Below are 20,778 nucleotides of genomic sequence, written 5' to 3'. Positions count from 1 at the left end.
GCACGAAGAGCTCCACACACTCAGCAGAGCCGCCATCTAGTGGTCCTCAGGCCACAGCTGGGAATCCCCACTTTACACAGGGGCTGCGGCCATCCGCTGCAGACTGGACGGGGCTCCACCCAGGACCGAGGCCGGCCGCACGCACCGTAGGCGGAGAAGAGCTTCTCCAGGTCTTCCTCGGAGCTGGTGTAGGGCAGGTTGCGCACAAAGAGCCGCCCGGAGTCCGCCAGGTCCTCCTCCTCCTCGTCTTCCCTGAGCGTGCGGCCTTGCCAGGGCTTGGCGCTGTTTCTGGGGGTCCCCTTGGCGGTGGGGACGTGCTTCTCCCTGAACACCTCGATATAGCGCCCACCTGTGCAGGGACAGGGGGTCAGGGCCTCCTGACCAGTGGCTCTGGTCTCCTCTCTGCTACCGCTGGACGCTGTGGCCCGGGAGGGGGAGAGTTCCCCTGGCACCCCCTCTGCTGACCCCACCACCCTCCAGCCTGGGGGCTGCCCGGCCCAGGCCACAGAGACCCCAGAGTCCTGAGGCTGACCTTCTGGTACCACTTGCAACGTCCTCTGTGCCAATCCAGCCCAGGAGAATGACCAGGGTCACGGGTGTCAAGGCCCGTGCTTCACCCCGCGTGGCCATCCATCCTCCAACCCCCCCCCCACCCCAGGTGCTCCATGGAGCCCTCTGCCTGACTAAGGGGACTGCTGGCCACTGCACCCCCAGTGCCCACCCCGGGCTCTGGCAGAGCAAGGAAGCTCACGGCCCGTGGATGGTGAACCGCTCATGGCCCTGTCCCGCCAGTCTCACCCATGTACTCTCTGTTACATTTCAATGCACTCTTCACCTCCTCCTCACTGCTGAAGTCCACAAAGATGTACCCTGGGAGAGATGCCACCGTCAGCCAGGCTGCCAGAGGCAGGGATGGGGGGCCGGGGACAGACCCCGACCACCCGACGGAAGCCAGAGCCAGGTGCGCCCCACAATCCCGCCCCCCCAGAACCTGTGAGACCCCACCTGTTTTGTTCCCATGCGCGTTTCTCACGATCCGAATGGCCACGGGCTTCAGGGGGGCCAGAAATTCGAGGACGTTTTTCTGTAAGAAAGAATGTTTTCTCAGCCAGTCTCTCTTGTGTTACTTCCTTAATAAACGACTTTTAAAAAAATTAATCCTATTAATCCTATAAAACATCCTTCAGATATGTTATCTGAAGACTTTGAAGCATCCCATGACTGGGCAGGGGTGTCATGGCTGCTGGCCGCGCTCTTGCCTGGCATGCGTGAGGCCCGGGCCTCAGTCTCCAGCGTTTAGTCCTCATAGCCAAACACTGACAATGACCCGGGTCTAACTGAGAGGACTGGGGAGGCCGGTGCGTCTGCGCCACAAGAAACCTGGCGTCGTGGGAGAGCCCGTGCGCCCTACTCCAGGGTGCGTGGGCACCACCGTGGCTACCGCCCCTTTATAGCAGGAGGCCCACCCAGCCGGGTGCCGATGGCAGGGAATGACCCATCTTCCTCCCCCCTGGCCCCCTTTCCACAACAATGTTGTGGGCTCATCGCTCCGCCTCTGCCCCTATTTCCCTCTAGCTCGTCCTGGCTGGTCCTCATCCCAGGGGCGGCTCAGGCTCCGCCCCCTCCGTCCTGGCGCCCGCCCGTCCTGTCCCGCACCTCTGTGACATTGAACGGGGCTCCGCGCAGCTTCACTGTGTGGGCGGTCGTGGGCTCCTTCTGGTTTGCCGGCTTCTGCGTCTGAGTGGTGGCGAGACAGAGGAGTGGCGGTGAGTCCCCAGGGATGGCTCCCACGGCAGCAGAGCTGCTGCCCGTGCCCTGGGAGGGCTGGGCGTGGCACGGCTGGCCGAGGTGGAGGCCATGGCATCAGGGAGCAGCGGGCCCCGCGGTGTGGGGATACCAGCGGGGAAGGGAAGGAAGCCGGAGGCACAAAGACACTGGTCACCCCAACCGGGACTGTGCCCAGTACTCAAGAGGCCAGTGTCTGACTCAGTCTGTAATACGACTCGACAGGTATTCTGGTTCAGTCTTTCCCTGGATTCTGAAATCCAAACAGCCCTGCCAAACCCAAGCTCTGGGCACAAAACCTGCCCTGACTCGAGTGTGGTTCCCATGGGTCAGCTCCGGGCTGAGCACTGAGCACCGGCCCACGGGGCTGACCGGCCGAGTCCTCGGCATGAGGTTTGTATGAGCGATGCCAGGGCCAAAGACCCTTGTACGTGTGCTCATCTTCCCGGCGCTGTGCACCCCTGGGCTTAGGCCTGGCGTAGGGAGGAATGGGAACCTGCTCAGGGACTGAGCTGGAAGAGCCTTGTTTATAGGGAAGATCGCACAGGTTTAAACGGCCAACTAAGGACTAGAGCTGAGATCTGAACCCAGAACTCAGGTTTCTCTGGAGTGTTTGTGATTAGAGGAGGGAAGAGTGGGTGCTTCTAAGGTGGGGGGCCCGCAGGGGTTTCCCCCCTCCCCATGGGAGGGACACAAGGTGTGCAGCAACCTTTATAACCCCTTCTTCAGAACCCGGCAGCCAGGAGTGAGTCCTGACCGCACTGCCTCCCAGCCATGGCCTGCTCCAGGCCTCAGTTTCTTGGCTCTTCTTCCATGCCATGCCCCGAAGGGCGGGCCCCCAGGCTGGCATGTGCAGCCCGGCCCTCCTTCCTCCCCGCCTCGGGCCCTCACAGAAGCACACACCTGAGCGGCAGCCTCCTGGGGTCTGCTGGGGGGTAGGACCCCCGGTTCCGGGCCCAGCCCCCTGCTCGAGCTCTCCTGGTGGGCAGGGGAGGCAGGGGGGCTCTGGGCCTCGCCCTCGGTCTCGCTGCCTTCCTCACAGTTCACGGCCTCATCCTCACTCTCCTCCTCTTCCTCTGAGGAGGATGCCTCGGCCTGCACCACCTTGGACCTCAGGTAATCCATGTCGGAGAGCCCCTTCTGCACGGCCACCTTTCCCTCCAGCCCTGGCTTCCCTGGAGGAACAGGGAGATGAGTTCAGCGAATTGGGTGACAGGGGGCCGGCGTTCCAGGATGTGCCAGACACGCCATGCCACCACGGAGCACTCAGGAGCCATGCCACCACGGAGCACTCAGGAGCACTCAGGCCGGGTCCTCACCTTTGGCCTCCTCCCCAGCTGCCTCACTGTCCTCACTCTCCTGGCCGGAATCAGAGTCAAAGTTTAAGTAGTCGCTGGCTGGCTGGCTCTTCCTTCTTGGGGGCTCAGTGTCCAGGGCGTCGTTGGCCCAAGTGGCCGCCTGTGTCCGCCTCTGGTGAACTGACAGGAACTCCTGGAACTCGGTGTCTTCCTTCAGCTGATGGCACAGCGTCCGAGGACGCAGGGGTGGAGAGATGGAGAAGAGGCAGAGGAGGCTCGGGTGAGGGCTGGGCCTAGCGAGGAAGGCCAGCAAGAGCCCCTGGGATGCAGGAGATTTAAGAAGCCAGGAGATGGGGCAAGGGGTGGACTCGGTCTCCCCCAAGCTCCCCTGCACAGGCCTCCCTTCGGATCAGCCCCAGGACTCACCTTCTGCAGCTCAGTTGGTACCTTGTTCTTCTTATCCTGAAGGCAGAAGGCAGAGGGTGAGCATGAGTGGGGACTGGGGAGAGGAGAGCAGCACAGCCCTGCTGGGCCCAGGGACCATCCACCCTGCCTTGTTCCCAGGGAGCAAGTGACCGCCCCACCACCTGCGTACTTTCTTAGTTTCTCTGGGGACAGAGTCCTGTGCAGGAGGCTCGGGCTGGATCGCTTTCTGGCCATGTTTGCTCCAGGCTCGGGGCTTTGTGGGGTCCCCAAACGACTTGCAGAACTCCACCTGTGTGGGGAGAAGATGGCGTTTATCACCCGCCACCCCCCCCCCCCCACACACACACATAGGACCTGGGCACATGGGCTTTAGAGACAGGCCATAAACAGTGACCTGTTTCCTTGAAGCAAATTCCTTCCCATCCCCAGTCCTGAAGTCACTGCCACAGTTACTATGCATGGGGAACCTGAGTACTGATGCTGCTTCACTCCACCTGCGAGGGTCAGCATGCCAAGCCCCGCCACCCCCACCTCCCCCAAGCAGAGAGGAGGAGTCGCTGCTCTCCAACTTCCCAGCCCAGGAATCAAAGCAGAGAACAGAAGCCACTGCCCAGTGACCAGGTGGCAAGTGACCGAACTCAGGGCCTAAGGTCTTAAAACCACGTGTGCAGGTTGGCTCTGGTGACACAGGCTTTATGCTCAGCTGGGAGCTGGAACAGAGCAATGCAGAGTGACAGCTGACAGGGGCAAGCCTGGCTGGCCCCAGACAACCATCACAGGGTAACAGGGAAAATGGGGGGGGGGCCCTCAGGAGAGCCCTAAGGAACAACTCTCAAAACCTAGACGTTTCCAACACTCCAGGAGGTGACCTTTGGGAGGACTGGCCCTGTGGGAGCCCACGTGGACACAGCCACAAGCCACACCTTGCCACGACAGGGAATCACTTTTCCCAGGGTCACAATCCTTTCATGGGGTCTTTAAGAATAATTCCTGAGCCGGGCGCTGGTGGCTCACGCCTGTAATCCTAGCTACTCAGGAGGCTGAGATCTGAGGATCGCGGTTCAAAGCCAGCCCGGGCAGGAGAGACCGTGAGACTCCTATCTCCAATAAACCACCAGAAAACCAGAAGTGGCGCTGTAGCTCAAGTGGTAGAGCGCTTGCCTTGAGCTGAAGAGCTGAAGGACAGAGCCCAGGCCCAGAGTTCAAGCCCCACGGCCGACCAAAAAAAAAAAAAAAAAAAAAAAGAATAATTCCTTCTGCTGGGCGCAGTGGTACACGTCAGTAAGCCAGTACTCAGGTGTAGCAGGAGAATTTCAAGTTCAAGGCCAGCTGGGGTTACATATTGTGACCTTGTCCCCAAAACAAACAGCCAAAAAAAGAATAAAAACCAATTGTTAGCTGGACACTGGTGGTTCGTGTCGAGTTCAGCAGTTCAGGAGGCGGAGACCTGGAGGATCCAAGTTTGGAGTCAGCCTGGGCAGACATGTCCTTGAGACTCCATCTCCCAATTAAACAGCAAAAAGTGAGGTGTGAGAGTTTGAGGCCCTGAATTCAAGTCCTGCTATTGGTCCATTTAAAAACCCATGAAAATTATTTCTGTGGTAAGGACATGTGTTCATGACTCAACTGACAGAAAAATAGTATAAAGATGGTTTTTAAAATGACTTGAATTTCTATCAATCACAGAGAGGAATTAATCTTTTGGGAAACTTGTGGCACCTGGTTCTTTCTGCATTTATATACCCGCAGAGCAGGGATATGGCCGTGCATGGGATCAGGTCTCCTTTTCCTTCTCATTGCGGTACGACTCATGCTTTGTCATGTCATCAGTACACATGGAAGCCTTCCTGAGCCCTCCAGGTACACAAGCAGCTTGCTGATTTACAGAGCTCTGCCTGCCGGCTGGCAGGTGGCCATGTGAAGACACAGAGCTGGGAATCCCAGACAGATGTGTGCTACCCAGCCTCAGAGGGAGCTCCCAGAGGCAGCTGACAGGTGAGTGAACAAAGGAGGGGCTCACAGGTGGTCCCCTGGGGACAGGCTGTGCCCGTGCTGGGGCCTCATTTCCACAAGCTCATTCAGACACTCAGGACGGGCCCAGGATGTTTCACCAAGTTCTCAGGTGATTCTTATGTGTTCAAAAGAGTGTGAACCCAAGGTGAAGGCCAAAGGGGAAGAGCAACGGGCGCTGAGTGAGAGGCTTGCTGTCACTCCAGGGAAGCAGGCAAAGCGGGACTCCCACCGACTCACCGTGATCCGGGATGTGTCGATGAAGCTCCTGTTGAAGTGGCTCAGGGCGACCTGGGCCTCTTCCTCCGACTTGAAGCCGATGAAGCCGAATTTACGGAACTTGCCATCTTTGGTGAACTTCAGGCTGCAGTCGGTCAGTGTGCCGAAGGCAGCAAACAGCTGCTTGAAGCGCTCCTCCTTCATCTGGAGGAGAAGGGGCACAATGAGGGGAGACCTGGGGTGCCCCCTCCTCCATCGGGAGCCCAGGTATCAAGACGCGCTAGCTACTCAGGAGAATGTGGTTTGGAGAAGCACAGTTTGAGGCCAGCCTGGGTCAAAAAGTCCATGAGACTCCATTTCCAGTTGAGCAACAAAAAACCAGGCAGGAGGCATGGCTCAAGTGGCAGAGCACCATCCAGTGAGAGATTTTTTTTTTGTCAGTCTTGGGGCCTGAACTCTGGGCCTGGGCACAGTTCCTCAGCTCTTCAGCTCAAGGATAGCGCTCTACCACTTAAGCCACAGCACCACTTCCAGCTTTTTTTTTTCTTTTTGCTTATGTGGTGCTGAGAAATGGAACCCAAGGGCCTCACGCGCAAGCAAGGCTAGTGCTCTACCACAGAGCCACCTTCCCAGCCCTCCAGGCGAGAGAGTTTGAGAAGAAAAATCCACAACAATAAAACCAGCCAGCAAACAAACAAATCCACCCAAGGCAACAGTAAAAACCAGAAACAGTCTGGCATTTTCTAAAGTGAGGAAGATACCCTCGGGGATAGAAGCCAGAGTTCTGAAGGCGTTATTCCCAATCACCCCATTCAAACGGCTCACTTTCCATGGTGGCCTGGGGCCTTCCATCATCATCAGGAGCTCTCTAACCCAGAAGTCGGACTGAAATGGGAGGGAGGGTCCAACCCCCCGTGTCCACGCCCACTCGTCCATTTCTCGGCTGAGGTACCCGGCGTGTGTCGGAGGGATGCTTCCCTGGGGAGGTGGAGGCCGGGGCTCCCGGGGATGCAGGAAAGCAGGGCGGGGTCACCCCGCCCCATCACCTCCCGCCCCCCACTTGGTCTTCCGAGGTGCCCGGGCCGCAGCGGCGGGGAAGCAAACGCCGTGACCCCCCGATGAGCCCTCAGGCCCGTCGTCCCTCGCGGTGAACAGCCTGGAAACTTCGACCCGAACCTGTGGGTCCTCCTGGGGGGCCGGGGCGGGGGTGGCATCGCCCCGGGAAGAGAAGTCGGGGTTCCAGCCGGCGGGGAGGCCTCGAGCAGCCGCTCCTCCTCCTTCCCCGAGGGCCGCGCGGGCAAGCCCGGGGTGCCGACGTCGGCCCGGGGTTCCGGGCTCGGGATGCAGGCCCCGGGCTCCGTGCCCCGGAGGGCGCGCCGTGAAGCGTCCCAGGGCCTGGCTCTGCACTCACCCCGTTCGGGAGGTTTTTCACGATCAGTCGCGACATGGTGCGAGGTTCCCGGCGCTCCGGATCCCAGCCGCAGCCCGCGGCGCCTTCCCCGCCGCTCTCACGCTGCCGCCCTGGGCGCCGCCATGGTTCGCCGGTCACGTGACCGCGCTCGAGACCCGCCCCCTCCCAGAAGCAGACGTGATTGGCCACGCCGCTCAAGGAAGTCACGCCCTAAGAGGAAGGGGGCGGGGTGGAGGGCGGCGGAGGACTCGCCCACTGCGCAGGCGCAGCTCCATCTAGAGACGAGGCTGGGAGATGTCGGTAGGGGGCGCTGGTTCCCAGGATCCCGGGGTTGGGGGGCGGGCAGAGGGGAGTCTGCACACCGATTTCTACGGTGATAATTCTGCATTACCCCAGGTTCAAGGAGACAGGACAAGAGTACATCAGGATGCAGTCTCTACCCCCTGGTGGGTGGGGGAGATCCGCAGGAACCCCCATACTATCCTTAGTATGCAGCATTTGCTTCTTGGCCACAGCATCTGATGCACTAACGTTGTTTGGATTTTCCCCCTCCTCTCAGCTTTTGCAATTTCCCTCTTCAAGATACTCCTGAGTTTTGGTTAATAGCTTCATCGAGATGAATTCACAAGTTGGGCCCTGGTGGCTCACGCCTATAATCCTTGCTACTGAAGAGGCTGAGATCTGAGGATCGCAGTTTGAAGCCAGCCTGGGCAAGAAAAAGTCCGTGACATTTGTTTGTTGTTGTTGTTCTTGGTTGTGGAGCTTGAACTCAGGGCGTGGGTGCTGTTTCTGAGCTCTTTTGCTCAGAGCTAGAGCTCTACCACTTTGAGCCACAGTACCTCTTCTGGATTTTGAGTGGTTGATTGGAGATAAGAGTCACCGGGCCATTTCTACTGGCTGCAAACCATGATCCTCAGATTTCAGCCTCCTGAGTAGCTAGGATTACAGGTGTGACTCACCACCACCCAGCCCTGGAGACTTTCATCTCCAATTAACCACCTAATGGTAGAGCACTAGCTTGAGCAAAGAAGCTCAGAGACAGGCCCCAGCCCCGATTTCAAATCCCAGTACTGGTGCGTGCACACACACAAAAGATTAATTCACATATCGGACAATTCACTTGTCTACATTTGTCCCATGGTGATAGCATGCTTGCTCTTTTGCAACCATGTTCGAGTCAATATTAGGACATTTTTGTCACCACCTCCTCCAAAGGAATCCCTGCCCCTTTATTGCTGACCCCTTCCCTGCTCAATGGAACGACAGGTATCCTTATAAGAAACACACACAGGAGAAGCCATGTGAGGATAGAAAGATGAGTCTTGGTAGAACCATAGAAGATTCCTTGTCTCCCTGCAGCTTCTGTGTGATTGGCTTGTGATTGCATCCCTCCATTGCTATGTCTTACATGGACTGTTGATTCCCCGTATGTGCGCATGCATGCATGTACGCACGTGCACGCACACACATACACACACACACTCAGCTCCATTAACTGGCTGAGGCTGGGTTGTAGCTCAGGGCACTTACTACACACGTGCATGTGAATGCACATCACCCTGGCTGCCACACCCAACCACTGCAAAAACCAGAAGCAACACCAAACAACAACAACCCAAACCCACTGATGTGTGTGTGTGTGTGTGTGTGTGTGTGTGTGTGTGTTGGCAACAAGAAGTTACACATTTCCGAATAGCCGCAGAGGGGAGCTGGAAGGTTGTAACCCAAGCACTGTCAGTGTTCGAGGTGGCAGGGGCCATACCGGCGTTCTACCTCCTTGAAAGAGTTTTAACAGATACTTTTGCTTACTGATGTGCTTTTAATTAGAAGGACAATTAGGGGGGCTGTTTCTCCCCGCCTCCGCCGTGACCCCGTTAAGATGGGGGTATACAGGCTTTCTGTGGCAGTGCTGAGGAATTTGCCTTTAAAGCAAGCGGAGGTTGCCAGTTTCATATGCTTTTATTATTTTCCTGAACTGCCTTTATTAAAACACAACTAAATATAGCCTTCTCCCGAGACCGCGTCCGATCAGAGGGTGTTTTAAAGGCATTAAAAGAAAATGGAAAGCGCTTTACGAACCCCACGTCCCCACCCCGGCCCGGGGAAATGTGGTGACCACATGTTAGGAGAATGACCGACCGTGTTGCGGGCTATGTAACCCCCGCGTTTAATAAGCAAGCACGTTATAACATGATTACGGCCTTCCTGCCTTCCTGCTCTGCCTTCTGCCCTTTTTACTCTCGGAAAATACGATCCAAGGGTAACTGGACCCCCCAGACTGGCTCCCCCTGTCTGGGCTTGGGGATTTAAACAAACAAACAAACACATACACAATGAGGAGGCTTTATGAGTACAAGAGGCCCTGTGGGAAGCCGGGTCTGGGCCTGGCAGAGGGGAGGGGGCCGGGGAGGAAGGAATTCTGCAGGGACTCCTGGCTTCATCCTTCTGTTGCTATCTGAGAGCCCCTTCCCGGCCCCTCAGCCTCTGTCTCTCCATCCGTGAGATCCGTCCACTGCACTTCTGAAAGGTTTGCCGTGGACACCGGCCGCAGCCCAGGTCAGGTACCTGCCGTGTTAGTCTCTCGTTGCCTCTGTAACAAGCACTCACTGGTTGTAGTGGCTTAAAACACCCCCAGGCTTGGGCTCCCCGTGGAATTCCATCCCCAGCTGTCAGCACCGGAAGCGGCCCTCTTCCCTTGGCTTGTGAGCCCACCCCCTTCCTCAACGCCTGCTCTGACTTTTCCCCTATCCTCACCTCTCCTTCTCACACGGAACCTCTTACAAGGACATTTGGGATGCCGTTGGACCCAAGTTTAAGCCCCTGGGACTTTTAAAAGTAGGGCTCAACCCCAAGCTTTGGTGTGGGTGGCCCAGTGATCTATTTCCAAAGGCCGAGGTGGGAGGGAGGGAGAGAGAGGGAGGGGGAGAGAGAGAGAATGAAGGGGGGAAGGGAAAAAGAGAGAAGAGGAGAGAGAAATAATGAGTCCGTCTTGGCTTCTTCTTGGTTGGGTGAGTGTTCTACCACTTGAGCCACAGTGCCACTTCCGGTTTTCTGGTGGTTTATTGGAGATCAGAGTCTCACAGACTTTTCCTGCCGGGGCTGGCTTTGAACTGGGATCCTCAGATCTCAGCCTCCTGAGTAGCTAGGATTATAGGCATGAGCCACCGGCATCCGGCTTGGTCTTGGCTTCTTACGGGAGGCAAATGAGTCAGGGGCCCATGGGGTGAGCAGTGTGCAGGCGGTACAGATGCTATGACTTTAATCTGGAAGATCCCGTGTTAGCCAGCCAGGAACTGGGGAGGAGATTAAACAGTCCCTTGCTGGGGCCAGCAGGGGGCGCCGGAGGACCGTGGACCTGCCCCAGCAGAAGCCGGGGAAAGCTAGGGGAAGCCCCTGGGGTTCTTTGGCAGCCAGAGCCAGGCAGCCACCCGGCCCGGTGTGGGCACAGAGGGGCGATGGGGTCCTGATTTTGCCCCCGCAGGTTTCTTGCCAGAGAAACTCCGAGGGGACAGGCCGCGTGAGGGCCACTTCTGCCGACATAAATAGATGTCAGTCGCTGAGCCGCCGGACCCTGGCTGGGGAGGGGGGGTCAGTCAAGAGGGCACTGGGAAGGGGTCAGCCGTGGCCACCGGCTGGTGAGGGGTGCCGGGGAGGCAGGGACACGGGCGTGGCTGTGGGAAAAGCCTCAGCCAGGACCTTGAGGAGCCCCAAGCCTAGAGGAGGAAGCAAGATGGAAACCCCCATCTGGGGCAGAGCCACCGGCCGCTCTCAACTGCCCTCCCCACTGCGGGCACTGTGCGGTCCCAGCAGGGCCCTGGGTTCTAGGTCACGCTGGGACGCTGTGGTTATCTCAATGGATGTTGTCCTTAATGGAGATTATCCTTATCTTACATGAAGCTTTATCACCCCTACCCCCCTCCCTTTGCCAGTCCTGGGGCTGGAACTCAGGGACCTGGGTGCTATCCCTGAGCTTTTTTTTTTTTTTTTGCTCAAGGCTGGTGCTGGACCACTTGAGTTACACCTCCACTTCCCAGATTTTTGGGCTTAATTGGAGATAAAGAGGCTCATAAACTTTCCTGCCCAAACTGGCTTCCAGCCCCGATCTTCTGATCTCAGGCTCCCCAGTAGCTGGGATTCCAGGCCAGAGCCGCCAGTGCCTGGTCATTATTATTATTTTTTTTCCTAGCAGGAAAGCCCTGGCCCAGGTCACACAGCATTATCTGTTTCTCCCGCTGACTCCGATGCTGAGCCCGTGGAGGAGTGTCCCAAGCACTTTAAAACACGGCTTGAATTAATTTTCAGATTAAATGCCCTGTGAGGAAGATAATTCTGCTTTGTTTCCATCTCTAGGGGTAGGAGAGGAGGTGTGTGTGGGCTCAGAAAGGGAAGAACTGAGAAGATCTCTCTAAGTGGCATCATTTGCAACATTTTAGAGTGTTACATCATATTCTGTATAACGGATTGGTGTCTTTCTGCAAGCAGAACTGGAAAGATTGCTCCAGCCCCTACTTTATCCCAAACAACTCAAGAATGTGGACCTGGTGGGGGCCGGTGGCTCACGCCTGTAATCCCAGCTGCTTAGGAAGCTGAGATCTAAGAATTGTGGTTCAAAGCCAGCCAGGGCAGGAAAGTCCGTGAAACTCATCTCTAATTAACCACCAAAAAAAAGCTACAAGTGTTGCTGTGGCCTAATGGGCAGAGTGTCATCCTTGAGCAAAGAAAGCTCAGGCCCCAAGTTCAAGTCCCAGGACTGTCACAAACAAAACCAAAAGAACCTGGACCTATTTACTCTTGTGCATTCTCCTGACATCCAAACGGTTCTTACGCCTGTTTTCTGGATGAGGAGAAAGCGAGGTCCAGAGGGGCTGAAAAGCCACACAGCTGGAAAGGGGCAGAGCTTGGACTTGAACCTGGGACTCTGTGATATTTTGGCTATGGCTTTTGTGCTCCATCCTGCCTGCCTCCCAGCGCAGCCTGCTGGGGGCGGTGTGTGTGTGTGTGTGTGTGTGTGTGTGTGTGTGTGTGTGTGTGTGTGTGTGTGTGTGTGTGTGTGTGTGTGTGTGTGTGAAGTCCCAGGCCTAGAAGACAGGAGAGAGTCCAGCTCCTTCCCCCCCATCCCGCCTCGGCCCCGGGGCCTCGGGTTCAGCCACAAGTACACAGCTGCCAGCGATCAAAGCCCGCTCCAAGATGCATTTGCTGCGAGCTCTAACCAGACAGGCAGCGCTGGGACAGCCAGGGAGCCGGGCACGGCCACGGGGGCCTCAGAAGGCTTGGTGATGGATCAGCCCTCCCCTCAGCTTTCCCCTTGTATTCTCAGGGGCTCTGGGAGGGGGAGGGGGGAGGGGAGACTCCAAGGGGAACCCCTAGACCGCCCGATTCACCCGTCCCGTCTGCGAACCAGAAAACCAAAGAACTCAGCCACGGCAAACCACCACCGTTTGCTGAGTGCACTGCCCTGTGCACGGCCCCGGCCGAGCCACGCACCGCCCGGCAGGCGTACCGGCCTCTGTCCAGGACAGGACAGGACAGGCAGGGCCAGGAGGACTCTGGGATGGAGCCTTCCATTCCCCCCCCCGCCGTGCAGAGGGTGCAGTGGGGAGATGGCCACGGGGGGGGGGTCAAGGCAGGGTGGAGCGGGCCCCCTGGGCTGGGCAGAGACCACCACAGATGGGTGGCATTCGATCTGTGCCACATGGTGACCTGGTGTGTGGACACAGCCATAACTGCCTGGCCCAGTTCAGGAGCATACACACTTAGGTCCAGCCTCGACTTCAATCTTGAGCAAGAGCTAGACACTGGCTTCGCTGGGCGGCCTGAGAATCATTCAGTGTGGACATCTCTCTGTCTGTCTGTCTGTCTGCTGTGTTCACTAAGTAGCCCAGGCTAGCCTCCAACTCACGATCCTCCCCGCCTCAGCCTCTGAAGTTCTGGGATTACAGGTGTGGGCCATCACCTCCAGTTTGTGAAGCTGAGTGTTTCTTGTATGCACAGAGGGGGTCTGACAAATGTTTAAAAGGTGCTGGTGGCTCACACCTGTCATCCCAGCTCCTCAGGAGGCTGAGATCTGAGGACTGAAGTTCAAAGCTAGCCCTGGCAGGAAAACCTGTGAGACTCTTATCTCCAGTGAACCACCAGAAAACCGGAGTGGTACTGTATTAGAGTGCTTGCTTTGAGTAAAAAAGCTAAGATGCAACACCTGGACCCTGAGTTCAAGCCCCAGTACCAGCACAATTCTGTTAAAAATATAAAATGTTGGGCTGGGAATGTGGCTTGCCTAGCATGCACCAAGCCCTGGGTTTCCACTCCTCAGTGCCACATTAAACAGAAAAAGCTGGAAGTGGTGCCATGGCTCAAGTGGTAGAGTGGTAGCCTTGAGCAAAACGACAGTGCCCAGGTCTTGAGTTCAAGCCCCAGGACTGGCAAATATATATTATGTATGTTATGTTGTACTTGCTATTCCATGCTGTTTTCTAGTTAATTTTAAACAACAACAGCAAACAAACAAAAAAACCCTCAAAAATCTGGAGGACCTGCAAGGAAAGAAAAGATGGAAATGAGCCCAGCATGGTAGTACACACCTGTAATCCCAGCTCTCAGGAGACAGAGGAAGGAGAATGGCAGGTTCTGGGCTGCATCTTGAGACCCAGTCCCCCGCCTCTCTCACACACACACATACCCCAGGATGAACTGAGCCAAGTCTGAAACCTGTGAAGGTGGATGAAATGATGGAATTTGAATGTGCGTGGTATGTTTGGAGACAGGCTTTTCCTCTGGCGATGGTGACCCCTGGGCAAGCATCAGCCTCTGCCCAGTGCCCTTCTGAGACCCTGCAACCCCCCCCCCAGTGGGGAGAACCACCCCCTGGGCGCGGCCCCAGGCCACAGTGCGCCCCCGCCAGCCTCCCGCGCTCTAAGTGCATTCACAACCTGCGGCTCTAGCAGGGTCCAGGCGGCAGCTGCCTTTGATCAGCCCAACATCTGGGCTGCCTGGTGATCAAAGATGGGAAGGCTGTGACAGACGAGGGCCGGGGCTGGCCGAACACGGCGGTGGGGGGGGGGGAGGGAAAGGATGGGGGGGAGTGAGAGAATGGGGGGGGGCAGGACCTGGAACAACTCACGGAACTCCAAGGACCCGGTGGGAAGGACAGTATGGATGGTGCTTCAGGGATGTTGGCGCTCCGTGCCTCGGTTTCCCTTCCTACAAAGTGTGTGTGTGTGTGGGGGGGAGCCAAGTGACACACAAGCACTCAGAACAGCGCCCCTGCTGGTGCCCAGCCGTCATGACATTTCATCATGGAGGAGGAAGCAACTGAGGCCAGCCCTGGATGCCCCAGGCCAAGCAGCTCTGGAGGGTCCGGGGTTTCTCCATATGGGTGGGCTTTTCCCCTGTGGCTCCCGTCCGGTGAAGACGGGCTGTTGGTGGCCAGCTGCCCCAGGGTGGGGCCTGGCTGGGGGCTTCATGGCGCAGGACTTCACAGCGGCCTGGGCAGGGGTGAGGTTTTCACTTGAGTGAAAACAGCGTGGGCCAGCCTGGAACCAACCGGGGGGCGGGGGGTGGGCACATCGGGGAGGAGAGAGGGCCGGGGGGGCCAGTGCAGAGGTGTGTGGGGGAATAAATCCATCCAGCGAGGGGCTCTGGTGAGTTTGAGGCAGACATTCTTCTTACAACACACAAGGATTGGGTGTGAACGGACGGTGCGGCAGGCAGGCTAGCTTGCGGACCAGGGAGGATGGACAGATGGACAGGTGGACAGGATCCAGCACCAGATCTCAGACAACCTCCCGTGACTGTTCACTTGGAACCTGATTGTCTGGGTGGTAGCAGACTTGCATGATTGCTTTCCCACTCCCCCCCCCCAGCTCCCTCCTGTCCCCCACCCCAGCCTCTGGCCCCATGGGGTCTAGTGGCTGCACCCAGCCCGGCTCTGGGGTGACCCTCGTCCTCGATGGACCAGTGCGGGACAGCAGAGGGAGCCGTGGAGCTCCCACAGGACCAGGCCAAGGCCGTGGCTTTCCCCGGAGCCTCGCTCTGCCCTGGCTCTTTTGCCCTTGGTCTATTTCCTTGAACAAATCTCTCAGGAGACTCGGTGTTGGTCACTGCTCTGGCTCACCCGACAGTGAGAAGCGAGGTTTGGCCTCTTCCACGCACCCAGGCCCCTGCTCAGAGATCCTGGGCTGCTCCAAACGGTGGAGGAGGAGAGAGTGGACTGTGTCTCTCTCCCTGGGAGTCCGGCTGGCTGGCAGACAACGGCACCTTTGACCTCCTGCCACTAGAGGGCAGGAGCGTGCTGTAACTGTGATCACCCCAAAGGCCTGGGTTGGGTTGGGGGGGGCGCGGCTGAAGCAAACCAAGGCTCTGGAGGGGCTGGGCAGATAGGAAGTGGGGGGGGGAGGGTCTCCCAGCAAGGGAGGTAGCTCATAGCCCACCCCTCCAGCTCCAACCCACGGGGCCCTAAAGCCACGGCTTGTCCAAACACGGTGGGCGTCGTACTTTCTCGAAGTCTCTCTGGGATATTATTTGTACTGATGGGTGATGGCCAGCTGAAGCGTGGAGTTGGGGTGACAGTGGCTCTGAGCCCTGGTTCCGAGCGGGAGACGTGTCGGCGGGCTGCTGTGCTCTCTGGGCCTCAGTCCCACAGCCCGTGTCAGGAGCCCTGACCTCAACTGCTTTATGGAGGCCAAGGTTCCCCCCGCCCCCGCCCCGGGCTTCCGGCCTCCCTGCCTCCCCTCTCCCTTCCCTTCTGCTCCTTCTGGGAACACACTGACCCATGTCGATCTCCGGCCCTTCCACGTTTCCAAGTCCCTCCCGGAGCTTCGCCTGCCCTTCTTCTCCCCTAGATGGCAGGGAGTACCCTTTCTGGTAAACACACGAGGCCCCCAACCCTGGCCAGCTCTGCCAAGACACACAGTGCCGGCCTTTCCACCCCAGCCCGGTGCCCGGCCGTCTAGGATAGAATGAGCGCACTGTGAGTCCTGCCGGGGGTGGTCCCCTGGCGTGGGCTGCCCCACCCCCCGCCTCTCCCAGCCCTGCCCACAGCTGCCCCCACCACCCTGGCTTCCAGACCCACACCCTCCCTGCTCAGGGTTCTGAGTTTTCTTGGATACCTTCGACGATGGGTTTTCAAAAACCTCCTTTTACTTCTTTTCCGCAAAACAGTCCATAAAATAGCCTTGGAGCCCAAGGATCAGCACGCAGGCCAGGGTGGGGCCCGATCACCTCCCCCCCCCGCCCCCCCAGCGGCTCGGTGCTTGTGAAAACTCATGGGTGAATGTCGGTTCCACTTTTGGAGATGGTTGTTTTGTCGTTTCCCGAATATGTCACTTTATGATCTTGAGATTTCTGGAAGCTCTCCCTTCTCCCTGTCTGCAAGATGCCCATGGGCCACAGTTACTTTCTTGCTAATAGGATTTGAAAAGGAATCCGTCAGATAAATCACAGCACATATGCCTGGTGGTGGCTCATGCCTGTAATCCTAGCTACTCAGGATTGAGGTTCAAAGCCAGCCCAGGCAGACAAATCCATGGTGTACTGATGCCGCCCCTCACACAGGGTTTTTCATGGCAAGTGCACAAGAGACGCCATCTAATGAACCAGTCACGCACTAGGAGCTCAGTGATGCTGGCACGCCATCTTTGCCTCTCCAGGGTCCCTGGAATGTGGGCTTCCTTACAGCAAAGTAGCAGGGCGCCCACTCACAGCAAGGTCTTGAGAAGACCCGGTTGCAGAGATCTCAGACCCAAGAGCCCTCATTGCCATCCTAAGACAGTCACATTCGTCTCCAGGTTCAAGGGGGAGAGGCCATCTTTAGCCACCACATGGGCTCAGGGTTCCGTGCAGCCCCCCACAAAGGCCGCGGGGACACTTCTGCACCCTGGCACTCTCTGAGTTAAATTCAGCCCCCCCACACCCACGGAGGGGTGAAGGATCAAAGCCACGATGTCTGCCAGCTTCTAAAGAGAGCAGTGTGAGGGTCTCCATTCCCCTCCCCACCCCTGGTGTGTGTGTGTAGAGGGGAACATCTGTAACTCTCTGTTGGACAGACACAGCGAGGGTTGGTGTGGCCTCCAGGTAAAAGTCCCATTTCTCTGCCTGTGGGGAGCGAGTCTGGGGAGTAAAAGTTCTCTGTACCCTCCTTCCCTCCTCTCGTGCAGCCAGGGAATGGAGATTTCTGGGGTGGTCAGGAAAAGTCATGGCATCGATGGGTCTTCCTGGGGCCCCGGCCAGCCCGGGGGGAGCCCCCACTAGGATGAAGCACCCTGGGGCCAGCCAGCCAGGACAAGGCCTTTTCTGGATCATTACATAGGCTTTTGACTACTCTGGCCTGCCACCTTCTCCTGTAGGAAATTAAAAGTACATGAAAATTTCACAGGACATAGATAGAGTAACCATGGAAGAAAAAAAAATCTAGCATTTTTGTTTATCGAATTTAGTAAATACAGTTAAGAACAAAGAATATTCAAAGTTGCCCGTAATGAATCCTACCAGCCGGACATAACCATGGATGGATATTTCTTTGATATGTGATGAGAAGCATAGGAAAGGAAGATTGTGGCTGTTGCCCTGCGGGGGTACTGGGACTTGAATTCAGGGCTTCACTTAATGCTCTTGCTGTCTTCGACCGTTTGATCCTCAGATCTCAGCCTCCTGAGTAGCTAGGATTCTAGGCGTCCACTTGGACCCTCGTTTAATGCATAGATGAAAAGAGCCCAATGCTTTTGTGGGAATTTCCCTTTTTCTCTCCACCAGAGAGAGAGAGAGAGAGAGAGAGAGAGAGAGACAGAGACAGAGACAGAGAAAGACAGAGAGAGACAGAGAGAGACAGAGAGACAGAGAGACAGAGAGAGACAGAGAGAGAAATCCTGCCTTCAGGCCCACAGGTCCAATTTGTCCCCAAGCAAGACAACATTTGGCCACTAGGGGTCCTCAGAGCTCTTTGAGCAGGAGCACCCATGGGCTGGCTCAGGGTGAAAGTGCGGATAGAAAGTCTGCTGTGTGCCCCAGGGCTCCCCTTTCTCTTCCTGACACCTTGGATGTGGTTCAGCCTCTATGCCCCCCACCCAGTTTCCTCATCTGAGAAATGGGTGGGGGAAGAGTTTACCCACAGTATCTCATCTCCATAGCATAGTTGCAAGAACAGTCTCTTCATGTCACCAGTTCCACACCTGCCATGCCCCCCTCCCTTCCCCCCCTCCCAAACACACAAAGTGAGATCTGGGATGCCCTCCCCCTCACCAGGTCGAGGGAGAGGAACTAACGGGGGGGCAATGGAGGGGGGCTACGGGGGGGGCTACGGGGGGGCGGGCGGCTCCTGACACACAGTACCCACAATGAATATCATTAATGAATATCATTGCTCGGACTGCAACAACCCCACTTTACACAGAGAGAGAAGATGAATTAGGCTACGCGTATGGCAGAAGATCAGGAGGGACCGGGCTTGCGTTCTTATCGTTAGGTCGGTGTAACCAAGGGGTTTCCATTGGACATGTCAGTTTGGGAGTCCGGCGTGTCTCCAGAAACGTCAGCCCTTCTTCCATCCCTCTCTCCTCATCTCCCCCAACCTCCCCACCACCCTGAGTCACCTGGTTCCATTTGCACATATGTGCCCTGAGTATTATGACAAAGACTTATCCTTAGACCCCGGAGATGGGTCCCCACACCCCCTCCCCCTGCCTGGGGTACTCTAGCCAGTGCCACTGGCTGAGCAGGTCCTGGGTGGGGGCCGGCCTAACTTGGTGCACGGCTCAGAGGGCAGATACAGGGATTACCCAGAAGGCACCACGTGCGGCTCCTGTGCTGCCAATACCGGGAAAATTCACCTAAGTGGCTGCTCGTGTTGTAGGGATTTTCCCAGCCGTCTGTTGACTCTAACTCTGCAAGACCAGCACCAGGCTGACCCATCCTCAGCCCCCAACTCACGGTGGGGACCAATTATTATTCTTCACAGGGTCATTATTATTATTATTATTATTGCATTCACCAGCAGACCTCTTTTCTACAAAGATGTATCAACAAGAGGTCTAATATGTAGGGGGACATATCAAAACAGGAGAACGTAGATAGATACCTAGAGAATTAAACAGAGACTGAAAATAAACACAGGAGTCTTTCACTGGTGACTCACGCCTGTCACCCCAGCTACTCTGGAGGCTGAGGTCTGAGGATCATGGTTTGAAGCCAGCCCGGTCAGACAAATCTGAGAGATTCTTTTTTCTTTTTCTTTTTGTGGTTGTGGGGCTTGAACTCTGGGCCTGGGTGCTGTCCCTTAGCTCCTCAGCTCTTCGGCTCAAGACTAGAGTTCTACCACTGGAGCCACAGTGCCACTTCCTGTTTTCTGGTGGTTCATTGGAGATAAGAGTCTCATGGACTTTTCTTGCCTGGGCTGGCTTTGAACCGTGATCCTCAGATCTTAGCCTCCTGAGTAGCTAGAATGACAGGCATGAGCCACCGACACCTGGCTGAGATTCTTATTTCTAATTAACTGCCTCCCTACCCCCCAAAAAAGCCAGAAGTGAAGGTATGGCTCAAGTGCTAGCGTGCTAGCCTGGAGCACAAAAGCTAAGCAAGAGCAGGAGGTCCTGAGTTCAAGGCCCAGTATTGCCTTCATCCTCGAAGGGACTGCTCTTAGCACACCCATTTCCCAGAGGAGTAAACCAAGGCCCCGAAATGGCAGGTGCTGGCCTCCGTCTTTGCCCTTCTCGCAAGCTCTGTGCACCATGGTGCTGGGGTGTGCTGACCCATTTAATAAAGGCCCAGAGTCGGACCTGGCCCCTGGGGGGTTAGGCCCTGGGGTTGTCAGAGGAGGCCCTGGTGAGGCACCAGACTTTCTCCTCCTCTCCCTTCCCTTGAGGGCGTGGCCAGAGCTGAGTTATCTCACCTCGGCCTCTCAACCTCTTGGAGAGCAGGTCAGGGCTGGGGCAGCCTGGGCCAGTCAGTGTGAGACATCCCAGGAGGCCTGGGAGGGAGGGGGCTAGGCAGGGAGAGGTGTGGAGGGGTCGGTGGAGGGGACCGTGGAGGGGACGGAGGCCCAGGACCAGCAGGAACCCTGGGAGACAGGTAAGGGGTGAGATACCCTGACTCCAGTGAGCAGCCGTTCAGGGTTTTTAGTAGCTTTGAATCTTGGAGTTTTACAACCGCTCAAAGCACATCTTCAAGGAAAGTTACACAAGTCAGAAGATGGTCACACCCTCCAACAAAGTGATGCCTAACTCCCCTCCCATGCGTTGCCATCACGTGTACACACACACACACACACACACACACACACACACACACACACACACACACACACACACACACACGAGGCTGGCTTTGTTTTGGAGAACTTGATTGGCCCATTGTTACGTTACCAATACATTGCGGCCATGCTTTCCGGTTGAAATGCATGGGCTGCCAGCATGCTTGTAAATAGTCATGGGTGGGGCTGGGAAGGTGGCTCTGTGGTAGCGTGCTGGCCTAGCATGCACAAAGCCCTGGGTTCCGTTCCTCAGTACCACATACACAGAAAAGGCTGGAAGTGGCGCTGTGGCTCAAGTGGTAGAATGCTAGCCTCAAGCAAAAGAAGCTCAGGGACAGCGCCCAGGCCCTAAGTTCAAGTCCCAGGACTGGCAAAAAAAAAAAAAAGTCACA

At 56.7% G+C, this 20,778-nt stretch overlaps 1 protein-coding gene across 1 annotated transcript in view; it reads right to left on the bottom strand.

The window, feature by feature from the left end:
* Positions 1 to 7,270, bottom strand: part of LOC138806554 (probable RNA-binding protein 19) — a 60,197-nt gene extending 52,927 nt beyond the window's left edge. The window contains exons 1-10 of the mRNA XM_069991971.1: positions 7,150 to 7,270; positions 5,760 to 5,942; positions 3,679 to 3,798; positions 3,510 to 3,545; positions 3,105 to 3,300; positions 2,689 to 2,960; positions 1,657 to 1,737; positions 1,006 to 1,084; positions 799 to 870; positions 146 to 349 (exon numbers count right to left, since the gene is read on the bottom strand). Coding sequence (XP_069848072.1) covers positions 146 to 349; positions 799 to 870; positions 1,006 to 1,084; positions 1,657 to 1,737; positions 2,689 to 2,960; positions 3,105 to 3,300; positions 3,510 to 3,545; positions 3,679 to 3,798; positions 5,760 to 5,942; positions 7,150 to 7,185 — 1,279 coding nt within the window. The 5' untranslated portion in view covers positions 7,186 to 7,270. The remainder of the gene's footprint in view (positions 1 to 145; positions 350 to 798; positions 871 to 1,005; positions 1,085 to 1,656; positions 1,738 to 2,688; positions 2,961 to 3,104; positions 3,301 to 3,509; positions 3,546 to 3,678; positions 3,799 to 5,759; positions 5,943 to 7,149) is intronic.
* Between the last annotated feature and the right edge of the window lie 13,508 nt (positions 7,271 to 20,778).

This window comes from Dipodomys merriami, unplaced genomic scaffold, assembly GCF_024711535.1.
Source record: "Dipodomys merriami isolate MVZ:Mamm:240054 unplaced genomic scaffold, mDipMer1.0.p SCAF_400, whole genome shotgun sequence".
NCBI classification, from domain to species: Eukaryota; Metazoa; Chordata; class Mammalia; order Rodentia; family Heteromyidae; genus Dipodomys; species Dipodomys merriami.
Note: the sequence above shows the minus strand (reverse complement) of the source record. Positions and strands in the feature narration are given on the sequence as shown.